The 15043-nt window shown below is 40.4% G+C and overlaps 1 protein-coding gene across 3 annotated transcripts; it reads right to left on the reverse strand.

Moving 5' to 3' along the window:
• Window positions 1-483: 483 nt before the first annotated feature.
• LOC309517221 (butyrophilin subfamily 2 member A1-like) lies at window positions 484-14446 on the reverse strand. 3 transcript variants are annotated; one of them, XM_082196359.1, is made up of 13 exons: window positions 14336-14446; window positions 12555-12654; window positions 12164-12235; window positions 10912-11187; window positions 10301-10399; window positions 8530-8556; window positions 8083-8109; window positions 7242-7268; window positions 6639-6665; window positions 5393-5419; window positions 4722-4742; window positions 4597-4623; window positions 484-2307 (listed from the first exon to the last, which is right to left on the reverse strand). In XM_082196359.1, the coding sequence occupies exons 2-13, from the start codon at window positions 12574-12576 to the stop codon at window positions 1763-1765; spliced, it is 1197 nt and encodes a 398-aa protein (XP_082052485.1). In that variant the 5' UTR covers window positions 12577-12654; window positions 14336-14446; the 3' UTR covers window positions 484-1762. The 3 variants fall into 3 exon arrangements, with proteins under 3 accessions (XP_082052485.1, XP_082052486.1, XP_082052487.1); XM_082196360.1 differs by lacking the exon at window positions 14336-14446 and adding an exon at window positions 14224-14330; XM_082196361.1 differs by lacking the exon at window positions 14336-14446 and adding an exon at window positions 13686-14179.
• Between the last annotated feature and the right edge of the window lie 597 nt (window positions 14447-15043).

Raw genomic sequence — 15043 nt, forward strand, 5'->3', positions numbered from 1 at the left:
CCCTTTTACATTGACTGCCTTAATATTTGGCTTCAAAGGTTGTGCTGTTCCTCATTCCCACCCATCCATCACCACATTGTGCATATCTTTTGCACTTAGAAGTTTCTCTATGTGTGTAGGCTCTCTGCATGATTTATAACCTCTGTTATTTTTCCTAGGGTTGAGCTAAATGTATGGCCTTGCAGCTTTCACTACACTTGTCCTCTACATAAAAGTAAGGCAACAGTGGTGAACAACGAGCTTAGGACTTCCCATTGGGCCTGCAAGTCCACGTGGCCAAGCCACATCTATCTACCCTACCTCTGAAGTCATAAGTAACCATCTCTGCTTGCAAATTTATTCCAATTCATGTATGCAAAGGAAAAACTGTCACAAGATGTCAGATGATAGACAAGTAGGTGGCCCCACAATCTTTGTCAAACTTGGCTGGTGGTGTTGGAAAGGTAAGTACACTGGGTAGATCCAATTCCTCACCCTGTGACTCCTGTGACTCATGGAGAGAGCTAATGGCAACAGGATATAGGATAAGTTGTGCTATACATTCTAGAGTGTGAGAATGAGTTGACACAGGGGTGTTATGTTTGGTGAAAGTCTCAATTCTTTTTAGTAATTAGTAGTTCTGTCCCTAGTCATTGTTCTTTAATTTCCAGTAATAGGATTACTGATCTAAATAAAAATGTTGTGATAAGAATAAACTATCAAATGGCTTCTTCAAGGAGGAATATTGTTGCCCATCCCAGAAGTTACACCATATGTCTGCAGTTTATAAGTTCCAGATTCTAAACCCACTGACAATTGTCTCATTTTTGCTTATGTAACTGACTGTATAAAAATTCCAGCACCTGATGAAAAAGGTACAAAGATATAACCAATATATTAGTACATATATTGTGTTGAAAAAAGTAGTGACATAACTGAAACAAGTAGCCCTTCTCTGCTGTTTACAGTTGAAGACCATGAGACTGATGATTGCAGTCTGTGATAGAGTAATTTCATATTTCATAAATCTTCTTTCAAATTTATTTATTTTTCTATTATTAATATACCAAGAAAAATCACATATCCATATTATATATATATATATATATTTTAAAAAATAACAATATACAAAATATTTTATTTTAATGATTGCTATCAACAGTAGATTTCAAACTACTTCTCCAGTTATTGATATGTACAGAATTGCTGACCAATCTATAGTTTATAGTTTATCTTGTGCTTTTGAGGCTGTGGGATGTTTTGCATATTCTGCAAAACCAAACAAAATCCAACAATCTGGAAAAAACAACAACCCAAACCTGTTGCATATCTGAAGAGACAAGACACATTAGTAACTTGTGGCATGTGCTCTCCAGGGTCAAAATCAATACAAAGAAAGCTAGTCCAAATGTTTGTGATTCTTTCTGTAGCTGAAAGAGCATGAAGGTTGTCTCATTTTTTCTGCTTCTAGAATGAACCTGTCTTCTTCTGATCCAGATCTAGTAACACCTGCTACAAATACCTGCCCTTTGGTTTCTGTTTCCAGGATAACGCTCCCACTTTAGGCTGGTTCAATAATATATGATTATCATCTGACGGAAGCAATATCTAACAATGATGACTTGCAACACAGGCAGAACACCTCACTTCAAAAGTTAGGCTTCCTAATGGAGCATTTACATTAATTGCGAGTCATTAGGTGTAAAAAAAATCAAAATTAAAGGAGCAGATGTAAACCAGTTGTTACACAAGGCTCAGTGAAATGTAGAAAACATGGGAAGTATTAAACATTTAGGGATATTAAACATTTAGGGATGCTAACTGATCGGACTTCCAAGAACCTATCATCACTCCCAGGATTGAAGAATGGATACATTTTCTCAGAGAATTCATAAGGGATTGACCGAATAGGGCACATCTTCTGGACATTATAAAATGACAGCACGTTCTCATTCATGTCCAGAAAAACACCTACAACTTCACATTCTTCATTCTGGCCATCAGTTAGGCTATTTCCTCCAGTGCAATGAAACTTACCCTGGAACCATCGTATACCAATATATCCCTCCTCCAGTGGCTTTTCCAGCTTCTCCTCTTCTAGCCTTTTTCTTGCAGTTATAGTAATTACTCCCAGCTCCCACTCACATTTGTGTCCAACGTCCACCTCCCAGTACATCTCCCCCTCACTATACCCCTCATTTGCCACTGCAATCAGAGGTCCTTTGGGATCTTTCAGTTGTTCTAAGAGAGAATGGTTATATTTGACTTTATTCTTCTCTTTGATGATGAGTTTGGCATGTGTGCATTTCGGATCCAGAGTGACATCGACTAGAGAGCAGGAAGAAACAATAATGCCATTTACAAAAGAAGATTGTTACTATCCATATTAAACACAGGGATCTTTTTTGTGTGAGGTTATTGCTTGTGACCCCTTGCAGTGGTATGGTGAACTATCTCTGTCCCACCTCATAAACCACTGTCCAATTACATTCCACCACATTGTTGGGTATTACGACCATATAGAGTCTAATTTAATGCACTCTCCATCTTGTGTTTCTGCAGTGATTTTTTCTGGGGGGTACGCAGGGGTATACATACCACTAAACATTTTGTGAATCTAAGTTTGGCCTCATTGAGGGGCAATATTTCAATATGAGTAGGAAAATGAGAGTACCCCTAAACATATTTTTAATAGAAAAAAGCACTGTGTTTATGACTTCTAGACTGGAATGAAGATTGTGAGGGGAAAAATATTTCTAACCTCAAAAATGCTTTTACTTTGAACTGTTCTGTGTGAACATTTTTTTAAAAAAATAAAATAAATAAATTTCAACCAAGGATTATGGTTGTTGACTTCAGTGTAATATAGACAGAAACATACTTTTAAAATGATAATGTTGAACCCAGCATCAGCTTTTGAAATCAATGCTCTAATCTAGCTATTCGCTATATGGGGAAAGGACATCTGGAGTATCCCTAAATCAGTGTTTCCCAACAGGTGTTCCGCGGCACACTAGTGTGCCGTGGACACGTTGCCTTGTGTTCCGTGGGAGGGAGGCGGGCGAGTCGGGCGGTGAGAGGTGGGGCGGCGGCGGCGAGCACACGCGGGGCGGCGAGCGAGCGAGCTCCCACGTCCCATCGCCGCTCGCTACTGGGCCTGCACTTCCGGGCCTGCCCCAGGAGGTGGGGTTGGGGCATCACGCCCTTCCCCACATGAGCGGGGAATCCCATCTCAGCCCCCGCGAGAGCAGGGGAATCCCATCCGGCCACGCCTCCTGGCCAGCCAATCGGCTGGCTGGAGGGGGCGTGGCTTGCCCTATTTAGGGCCGGAGCGGAGGGGGCTCGCCCTCTCTTCTCCGGCTAGCCCCATCGCCGCTCGCTACTGGGCCTGCGCATGCTCGGCGAGCACACGCGGGGCGGCGAGCGAGCGAATCCCATCCGCCCCCACATGAGCGGGGAATCCCATCTCAGCCCCCGCGAGAGCAGGGGAATCCCATCCGGCCACGCCTCCTGGCCAGCCAATCAGCTGGCTGGAGGGGGCGTGGCTTGCCCTATTTAGGGCCGGAGCGGAGGGGGTGTGCCGCGAGATTTTTTTCATGAAACAAGTGTGCCTTTGCCCAAAAAAGGTAGGGAAACACTGCCCTAAATACAAGGACTTTCTAACTTGGCACATTGATTGCCCCCTTAACTGATGTAAATTGAATTCTTATGTAGTTCTAGTGTACACTTGAAAACGTTGACAACATTAAAATAAATTCAACAGTGTAAATAAGGTTTGGTAGATGTAATAATGGAATACTGAATGGTTTAGTTTATGTAAAATATGCAGGGATTTATGATATATGAAATGAACTATGGAAAGAGAAGTAGGGAAGTCATTGATATTTTAAGGATGCTTAAATGAGTATTCTAAATTGTAAAACAGAAAATTTAATAAAAATTATATATATAAAGAAAGTGCTTTTTCTGGGGGGACACAGGGGTACGCATACCCCTAAAGATTTTGTTGATCTTTGTACTTTTGTACTTTTCACTGTATTTATTTTTCCCAATTTGAACTATAAAATTGTGATTTTCTTGAGTCAAAATGAGAGTATCCCTAAACATTTTTAAAGAAAAAAAGCACTGTATAAAGGGATTCTTATGTAGTTCTAGATTGGAGTGAAGAGCAAAATAGTTGTTACAATAGATTGCAATTGTTGTGGGGAGTTTATAGTTATCAGAATTACAGCAGATGAATAAGGGAAGTTTAACCCTTTTTGATTTTGCTGTGGTCCAGATGAAGATTGCTCCTCCATTGATGCTGCTTGCATTGGGAAGAAGGGTCTCGTTGGTGCCAACATTCACAGCAACGAATATGCAGATAGCAGCTTTGGGGGTGTGATTTTTGTCAGGAATCAAGATCAAGGGAAGAGAGTTAAACTCCCCACCCGCCTGCAATAATTTATTAGTCTTCTGAGATACTGATAATTATCATTACCAACACCACTATTTGTATTTTTTTAAATGGGCACACTAAATTCAAGGAAGCCTTTAATATACTATATTCTCTCATTTGGCCTTGAGAATATAGACTGACAACTGCTAAAGGTGTTCTATATTCACAAATGAGCATACCTGCACAGGACAATGCCCTCCTGAACTCTGCAATGTAAAACAATAGGTAATCATGAGATTTGCAATGGTGCAACAGTTTCCATTTAAAGAATGTAAGAATCAAAACATGTTTTGATCCAACTCACCTAGTTCATGCTCGGCTTTTGCTGCAAATGAAGATAATATTCAGTCAGCAACTGTTTCACAAATGTCTTCTGACAAAACATAGATAATGTGAGTGTTTCAAGCAATCAGATGGAATGGCTTTAAAACTAAGCATAGAGAAATAAAGAAGTGCAAGGTTTTTGCTCAATTCTTCTTCAGTTGAAGCTGAATGTAGCCTGAGTTTAGGTCTTAAGTGTAGGTAATAAGTATAGCTATAGACCTCAGATCAATGCATAACTTCAATAAATAAAAAGACCTAAAGTGCAAATTAAAGGGGGGCACACTTTGAGGGTGGCTTTTGCATCCTGACTCTGGAATGCCTTATAACCTCTTAGTCAAACAGCAAGCTATATCCTTCCTGGATAGATTCACTTGGCAGAGAAAATAATGTTTCTTCCAGAGCCTTTCTGAGGGCAAAAAGTACCTCAACAAGATACCCACTTTTCTTGTCAGTGACACTACTAGTTGTTTGCCCTGGCAGGTGCATTCTATGGCTTGTGAGTGCGGGGGGGGGGGGAGAGAATAGGAAACAAAGACAATTTAAACCTCATGAGTAAAAACAGCCTCTGGGTGAACACAAAACATATATGAGTGTTGCACCGTCCATCCACTCAGTCACATGTTACTGAATATTACTGAAAATCATCTTTACCGAATTTTTCTTGCACTTTCTTGAATTCTGCAAATGAACAAAATAAAAAGGATCAATATTTTATGAATACAAGCAAGGTAGGGCTTTTCAATTTGCCTTTTAGAATGTTTAAGATTAGCTTAGTTTTATTTAGTTTAGTTTTTCTATACAGTACCCAGAAACAATCAGAACTATCTATCTATCCATCCATCCATCCTAAAATTTAAGGCAAGTATCATTATCTAATTTTATATACAGTGGTACCCCGCAAGACGAATGCCTCACAAGACGGAAAACTCGCTAGACGAAAGAGTTTTCCGTTTTGGAGGTGCTTCGCAAAACGAATCTCCTATGGGCTTGCTTCGCAAGACGAAAATGTCTTGCGAGTTCCTGCGGGTTTTTTCCCCTCCCCCCTTTTTCTAAGCCGCTAAGCCGCTTATCAGCTGATCCGATAAGCTGATAAGCCGCTAAAAGCCGCTAAAAGCGCTAATAGCATTAATCCGCTAATCCGTCAATGGGCTTGCTTCGCAAGACGAAAAAACCGCTAGACGAAGAAAATCACAGAACGGATTCTTTTCGTCTTGCGAGGCACCACTGTACTGTTTTTAGATCAGATTTGATTTGCGGATATCAAAACATTTTGCACTACATTCTGAGGACAAGGACCTTAGAGATTTAAAAAATATTAAGCTGTTTAAAAATTATTATAAATACACCAGCTTCTAAAGTAGTACAGTCATACCTCAGGTTAAAGTAGCTTCAGGTTGAGCATTTTCAGGTTGTGTTCTGCGGCGACCCGGAAGTAACAGAACGGGTTACTTCTGGGTTTTGCCACTTGCGCATGCGCAGATGCTCAAAATGACATCATGCACAGAAGCGGTGAGTCGCGACCTGCGCACGCACAGGCGTGGGTTGTGTTCTGCTCAGGATGCAAACAGGGCTCTGGAACGGATCCCGTTCGCATCCAGAGATACCACTGTATTTCCTTGGCTAGAAGGTGCAGCAATGAATTTCCTCTTCATATTTAGTATCTACTAGACCATTCAATACAATCTCTATTTTATGATTAAATGTCAGTGGGCTTCATCTACCTAGCTGCCAGGTTCAAGTTATGACAGCTGCAGCTGGAGAGAGAATCAGGCTGTAAAAGGAAGAGTGGCTGCAGCAACCCCGTCAGATGGGTGGGGTACAGATAAATTATTATTATTACAGGTATTATTATTAAGAATTTGACTAGTTGACATCCCTGCTAGTGCTATGGAATTACCTTTTCCTGTTTCTTCTTTTACTTTCTCTGAATAATAAAAGAGTGATAGTTAGTCACATGATGAGCAAAGTATTATTAAATTGTTAAAAATGTGTAACAAGTGAAATGTACAAGTTGATGTTTCTGTTTTATCTGTAAGCTGCCACAAGTCCCTGTTAGGGAAAGAGGTAGGATATAAACAAATATAATAATGATGATGGTGATGATAATGTATTGACAGTGAAATTTTAAGTGTGGCACATGGATCTCCATAGCAGTTGTGCAAACTTCATTTCTAACTGTGTCTGGGAACATAAACACAGAATGATATCTGTGTGAAATCTACAATGAATGACCCCAATGTTCCACCAGGCCTTTTGTCAGGGCGCAGCCTGACCCCCTCCTCTGGCAATCTGCACAAAATTTTGCTTGATGGTTGCCATTAATTTGATTTTAATTTGATTTAATTAATTTTATAATGAATGTTTTAGAATGTTGAACTATTTTGATTGTTGTTAGCCGCCCTGAGCCCAGCTTCGGCTGGGGAGGGCGGGATATAAATAAAATTTATTATTATTATTATTATTACCATTATTACAGGCAGAAACTGAATGGGACTCTTACCTAGTTCCCATTGAAGCTTTGCTTTTTCTTAAAGAGAGAGAGAGAAGAGAAATATTATTGTCATCTGTGGATAATGAGGGGGAACGCACATGAATGCACTGTGATTTGGAAGAGAGCTGTACTCTGAATTTCATTATGTTTTTAGTGGGCTTTTCAAAGCTATAAACTAAAAGCATATCCTTAATCAGATTTTAAAGCCACATTTCAGATGTAACATTCACATTCAAATCAGCAAGACCTTTAAAGCCACTAGCATTTATTGGATCATGCCATATATCAAAGGAGAAGGGGATTCTGTTGGGCAGCAGTGGTAACATCCAACTACAAAAGCTGGCCTTCGGGAAGTGGGGAATTAAAGATCTGACCCACTGGCAGTATCTCATCTTCCAGTTCTGGTTTGGGTTTTATATTCCAGAAAACCACCAACTGATACTAGATAGATATCCAAGACACATACACAGGAAGTGTGTGCACTTCATTATGAACGGGAGGTAAACATTTCTCTTTTAGTTCATAGATATTATCTACTGGCCTGTACTCAAATATTCTTCCCCTGCACAATATGCTAAAGCTCACAGTTGGAAACTAGCCAAGAGGACTATGCCATAAACAGTGGTGGCCCCAGATGCAGAGGGCAAGTCAAGCGGAGGGTGTAGTTCTAGCCCTGCACTCTTCTTCCAGACCATTTGCTCAGAGGCGACAGGCAAGTGAGGAAGAGCAGGAGCAATGCCATTGGATTCCAGTGCCAGGGGATGCCCAATGGTGCTAGTCATGGAAGTAAATATATTCAGGGTAATTCATGTGCAATTTTAATAAGGACGAGTAGAAAATCCATGCTTACCTTCCTCTAATGCTAACTTTTCATTTTCTGCACATGGGGAGGAATATATTAGTATTATTAACATTTGTTCAGTGCACTTTGCGAAATGTTTGACTTACAAAATCTTAAAATGATGATCAACTTATGAAACATTTAAAATCCATATCACAGAATATCTAATTATTGGGTGGGTGCAACAAAAGCACTAATATCCATGCTCTGTTATGTAATGTATGGAAACCCAGCCAGCTTTTTTTTTTGGGGGGGTGTTAATAAATAATAAAATTATTATTATTACTTTGAACCTTATAACAAACAATGTATAAACTTTCAGCCCTGGTAAGAACCTCAGCATAGTTAGGACTTGAATGGCTTCACTCTGCCCCACCCAGCAGACTTTGCTCAGCCCCTTATTCTCCCAGTTAACGCAATCCCATAAATCATTCCATAAAGTGATACAGTGATTACCTGAAAAAGCAATCTTCCAACGATCGTCTGAAATAAAATAAAGAACAAGATTTTTAATATACTTTCTATTTTTATACGCATGTTCTTTGTTTATAGGGGGAAACCACTCTCAGCATTATGTAACAATAAATGTTCTGAGAAGGTGCATGCTTAACAGGAGACCATAGACAACCCTGGCTCTATGATGTGATGGTCTAAACCACTGAGCCTCTTGGGCTTGCTGATCAGAAGGTTGGCTATTCGAATCCCCACAACAGGGTGAGCTGCCGTTGCTCTGTCCCAGCTCCTGCCAACCTAGCAGTTCAAAAGCATGCCAATGCAAGTAGATAAATAGGTACCACTGTAGCGGGAAGGTAAACGGCGTTTCTGTGTGCTCTGGTTTCCATCTCGGTGTTCCGTTGCACCAGAAGCGGTTTAGTCATCCTGGCCACATGACCCGGAAATCTGTCTGTGGACAAAGGCCGGCTCCCTCAGCTGAAAAGCGAGATAAGAGCCGCAACCCCATAGTTGCCTTTGACTGGACTTAACTGTCCAGGGGTCCTTTACCTTTTTTTTTTTTTAGGTGCACACTTCTATGACAGAGCCAGTATGGAATGGACTGGGCCAAGAGGATTTGCCTGTGGCAAAATGTACCATACCACATCTCAGTGTTGTGGCCGTTCACTGCCACTACCTGCAAGTACACCAGCATTACGGTGGCCTGCTTGAGTTTAGGTCTGAAGTGCTGTGATGAAGTGGGTTATGGGAGAGGGGGCTGGAGGGCTGCCCTCTCCAAAGTCTCCAGGCTGGTGCTGTACAGCTGTAAAGCCCAAACACTTCCTTCCCGTTTGCCTTTTCACTCAAAGTCTTTGCTTGCTTTTCCTCCAGCACCACCACCAGGCTGCTAGCAATGCGGCGGCAACAGTGGGCGATACCTTCTTTGGAGGCCAGCTCCACCACTGCTGTGGCACCTGCTGCTTGAGGTGGCCATCTTACATTGCCTCATGGGCACAGCGGCCCTAGGAATGGTGGTGTCAGATTAGGCCCCCAGAGACAAGAGTTCAAATCCTGACTCTGCCATGAAGCTCACCTTGAACCAGTCACTGTTCTGCTTAATTTATGTATGCGATGGCACATCCATAATCATTGACACATGCCCTTCTGGCCTGCACTCTTTTATAAAGACTTCAGGAATGAGGTTATTACCCGTCTTTTATTGTCCATTCCGGGTTGCCCAGCCACTGCCACAGTGTCCTTTCTCTTGGCACCTGATCAAGATGAGCAGGTGACAGCAAAGGTTGTAAGGTTTTTAGCTGGGGCAATTAGAATAAAATCCACTATTGGACTATTGATTCAAAACCCTAAAATGTATTTTATATAATTGACTTTTTTATTTTTATTCTTTGTTGTTTTATTGTTATGGCCAATGGTTGACACAAATAAAGATTCATTCATGTATGCCACTATAAGCTTCTTGGAATAGAGATGGGATACAATTGTAATAATAACTACTACAACAATAATAGTAAAATTTCCGTTGTACACCTGACATGTGTACACCAGCCCCTATAGAAAGTATGGAAGTGGGTGTAAACCTAGTTATAGATTAACTTCATATTCTGAATTTTCGTGTTCTGCTTGTGGTTATTTATATACCCTAATGCACATCCAATCCATCTCTCTCTCTCTCCAAATCCAGAAACATGATGATAAAGATATCCCACACCCATTTAATGTGTCTCTCTCTGTGTGTGTCTTCATGTTCATGTTCTGGAACAATGGGAAAACTTACGGTTTAGTTTTAAATAGGTGAAAATTATGACATTGATGATAAGTACTGCAATGATGAAGAAGCCAACCATACAGAGGGAGGTGGAAGGGAAAAAGATATCTGTGAATAGAACAAAGTCAACAGTTAGAAGATCTTCTCTGCTTTTTCTTTTTTTCTTTTTAATTCGTCCATAGGAAACAATAAGCACAGTTTAAACCAAGTTTCAAAATAATAATGATAAATAAATATGAATATCTACAGATAGCAGAAAAGACACCTGGCAAATTCTGCATCCATTGACAGAATTCTTTAGTTCAGACCAATGTGGAGCCATAATGCAACTTGAACAACAATTCATGTTTCTTGTTATATCTCAAATCTTCACAGGATTAATTTTCCTAGTCCTATGGACCATGTAGGAAAGCAACATTAAAGTAAATCCTACTCAGAAGACTGGATTTATTGTTTCTTTGCTCCTAATCCTCAATATGCATAGGCAAATTATTTCACTTAATAATGTTCCCCCAAAAGTTTATACTATTGTTAGGGAGCATTGTGAATATTCATTGTTAACATTGTGTTCATTCTACACATTCATCACCATTTTCTATACAGCACCGTTTCTCATTCACCTGCAATTACAAGGGATGTTGATCCTATTGGTGTATTTGAAGATTTACTGGTGATTCTGCAGGAGACAGCACTCCCAGAACCCCATTCTAGAAGAACAGAATTTTCAATGCTGCTTTTGCCCAGAGTGGTTGGAGTAGCAGAAAGTTCCTGTCCTTTGCCATCCATCCATGACAGCTGCAGAAGCTCAGGAGATCTCACATTCTCAGATTTGCAGACAAGTCTGATCCCACTACCCTCATATTGGTCAAGAACAATCAAAGGGCTCGTACTGTTACCTAAAGAGATAGGAAGATAGTTCAGTGTGAAGCATAAACACCAATAAATATTTGGGCAAAATTTGTATTTATTTCTGTAATCTGGGTTACATAAAGCAATGATATTCAACTAGCGGTCTTGAAACTTGCATGCCAACCCAATCCTACCACCACTTAGTTTTTATAAAATAAATAGGAGAAGCAAACATATTGTAGAAAATCACAAGTGAGTCCTATGTTTTAGGGTAGAATTAATAGTGGTCACTGGGTTTGAAAAGATCAAAAAGTTCTAATATGAAGAACATGATGTTATCCACTATGTGAACTGCATAGCAGGAAAAAACATTGGGCTCTGAGGTAATGCTTGTCAATTTCAAACCAACTCTATTTCAAAGAATGTAGAAAACATTCTCTAGTCATTCCCACTTATAAGAAGAATCATTTTGAGTGTGCTCAGAAATGATCACTTTTTCTGGTAACTGTGGCTTTCCTCGCCCTTAAAAGGTAGGCTTGCTTGGGGACAGAATTATAAGCTCAGTCTGAAGGATATTGAAACAGCAGTTACTGGAAAGGGCGATCACTTCTATGCAGGCTCAAAACTGCATAGACAGGAAAAGGTGAACAAGACAACGCAAAACAGGTTTATTGATCATCAGGGGTTTGCACTAGATGATCATCAAGGGCCTTTACAGTTCTATAATTCCAACCCATTAATTGACTATTCACTGGATTAAATGTATGACCAGAAACTCAAATTAGCTGTCTTCTTGAGACACTGAAGGAGCTTTGTATCACTTTTAGGTTCATTGTTAAATCGATGGGTCATCTTTAATATACGGTATTCTTTACCAATAAAAATAAAAGTCCCTCCAATTAAATCTTTAGTTGGTGACTGTCAATTAAATTGATTAAAGCTGACATTTCTAGTAAAAACAGAGCAGGGAACTGGCCAAGGCAATTCCTTTTTTTAAAAAAAAACACCACTCAGAATACTTACCAGTTGCTGAATAACTCATAATCAGGAATGGCAGCAAGTGAATGGCACTGTTCCTGGAGTTGGCGAGAACAGCTATGAAAGCAAAGAAGCATTTGAACATCAGTTTGGATAATTAAAAAATGTATAGGCAAAACCCACATGGAAGGGGAATGAGAGTGGAATTCAAGAGGAGTTCTATTCTGTCACCAAGTTATTAAGGCTGTGATCCTGTACATTTCCATTCAGAAGAAAGCCATATTGAATTGAATGAGACTTATTCCCAGGTGAGTTAAAAGTCTCTTTTTGATTATAGTTCTCCAATTTTCCTTCACCCCTTATCCCCACAATATTTGTGGTTTTCTGTGGGTAATTTTGCTATGGTTTTTTTTGTAGAGATATAAAAAAATCTTACCGCATAAAAGTGGAATAATCATGATTCGGCTTGCAGTGCATGAAAAGTGATATGCTGTTGTTCTTGCTGTAGATTTTTCCAGTTAATGATTAATCATACACTGAAAGGGAAGCAGCGAAAGGGAAGGGGAATTGCATGAGTTGTGCGCTGATATGTAGGTGAAAAACTCCCTCGCTAAGCATTCAGCAATGAGACTGGGATGATCAGACCACTTAAACAAAAAGCTAGGCTACAGTGCTGTTGTGACTCCAGAACAATTTTAAGACAGGGTTAGCTAAGCTGTGGGCCTCCAGTTTTTGCTGACTACAATTACAATCAGTGCTGACCATGGCCATGCCTGCAAGGTCTGGTTGCAGTTGGTATCTGATAATGTCTGGATGGCCAAAGGTTCCTCGTTTCTGATTTCAGATCTGAAAGAGGAGAGGAGATTCTAAGTAGACCTGACTTAGGACTCAGCTACATTAGTCAAAATACAGTGTTCTAAATGTGTTATAACACTGTGACAGCGGATGGCGCTGTAGAGTTCGATCCTTCGGCAATGTGATTTTGCATTGTGAGCTTTACAACGCATTTTCCTGAAATGTTTTTTGATGTGTCTAGATCCAGCCTTGATCTTCTTAAAGTCTAAGAATTCATACAAACTCTTCATAAGGAGTTCTTACATTTAGGTGTAGGTGGTCCTTGGATGGAGAATAAGGACAGGCTGTGCCCAAACCACCTTCAAAAGGAAGGTGGCTACCAAAGAAAGCCCACCCCCACCAGCCAATCTTTCAGATTCAAGATATTAAGCAGCTTGCCCAGGGATGGGGAATCTGTGGCCTTCCAGATATTGATGGCTTCCATCAGCTTGAGCCAGCATGGTGAATGGTTGGGGAAGATGGGAGTTGTAGTACAACAACCTCTTCCCCATCCCTGTTGGGCCACATCTTCCCTATCCCTGTTCAAGCCCATTTGCAGTTTAAGGAAAACCTAGGAGGCAAAATTCTCTCCAACTGATCATAAAAAGGAAACTTCCTCGCACCTGCCGGTTTTGTGGAATAGAGTGCAAAGGCAGGGGAAACATGACATATACTAGACCTCACTTAAAACACATTAAAACTATTTGTATTTGCATTCTAGCTGTTTTGTTACCTTAGGCTCCCACACCATGATATTTCTGTCTCGAGGTTTGATGCAGCAGTGGGATAAGTCCAAGGAAATGGTTAAGTCCAATTAGCTGTTCTGCCAGGGAAGCCCTCAAGAATGCTTTTTAGTTAATAAAGGCCTTCTAGATGCCCAAATAGGTATCCACATGAAAATGAGGTTGAATTGCCCATTAAGAGTGCTTGGCGTTCATTGTTTCATTGCTTATACATCTGGCACCTGAGGCAGATAATCTGCCTCCTCGGCAGTAAAAATACAATAAAAGCGAATTAACAATTTGTTCCCACCATCTCTCACTCTATGTGCGTCCTTTCTCTCTCTCTCTCTCTGTCTCTCTGTCTCTCTCTCACACACACACACACTCACACACAAACCACTAATAAGTCATTTGCACAGCAGTTTCCTCAGTTTGAGGTCAAAGTGCTAAAACAGAAATTTAGATAGCATCAATGAAAAAGGACACATGGTCTTATTCTGTCCCTTCATGCCCACAAACTCTTGGCTTAGATAGAAAACTGTTGCTCACATATCAAGAGAGGAATTTATTCAGCCTGTCTCCACAAGAGCCGATTTCCTGGAATTGTGTGCCTTACAAGAAAAGAGGCTTTCACTTTTAATCCACCAGGACAGAAACAAACCTGATTTCCCACAACCACTCCTTTTCCAAGAAAGGGTGGCTTTGACACTGCTGGCACTTTCAATTTGTTTTGTGGTTTTCAGTTCCTGACCTTTGCTCTCTGAAACACAAACACACACCTGAAAGGAAAAGGGGAGTAACAGAGGTGCATTTTTTCTGAGCTCAGAATGGTTTTGTTATCCAAAAACAATCAACAAAGGACTACCTCTTGCAGCTTCAACAGTCAGTTCCACGCCAGGAAATGCAACTGGCACCTTTTGGAACATTGAAGAGCAAAGAGAGAAACTTGTGCCAGAAACAACAACTAAAAGTTAGTGTTGATAATGTTAGCCCTGATGAATATTGTAATGCTTACAAATAACTTGGTTTACACAAAGTTTCAAGGTGCCAACGCCTTCACGCGTCACTCTCAGGAGCTATCAGGATTTCAGGATCTTCACACAAACAGATGGTTTTATCAAGAAATTTTGGCAGCAGAGGGAGAGAGGAGGGTTCACCCTTCCTGATTTTGAATTATATCATGCGGCTTCCGGGTTAGTTTGGATTCAGGACTGGATTACTCTAAAAGATGCAGATGTCCTGGACTTAGAGGGTTTTGATAATCGCTTTGGCTGGCACACATATTTGGTGTATGAGAAGGTGAAGGCTCACAAGGGGTTTTTGAACCATATAGTAAGAAAATCACTTTATAAAATATGGGTTAAATATA

Source organism: Podarcis vaucheri (genome assembly GCF_965113315.1).
Source record: "Podarcis vaucheri genome assembly, chromosome: 13".
NCBI lineage: Eukaryota > Metazoa > Chordata > Lepidosauria > Squamata > Lacertidae > Podarcis > Podarcis vaucheri.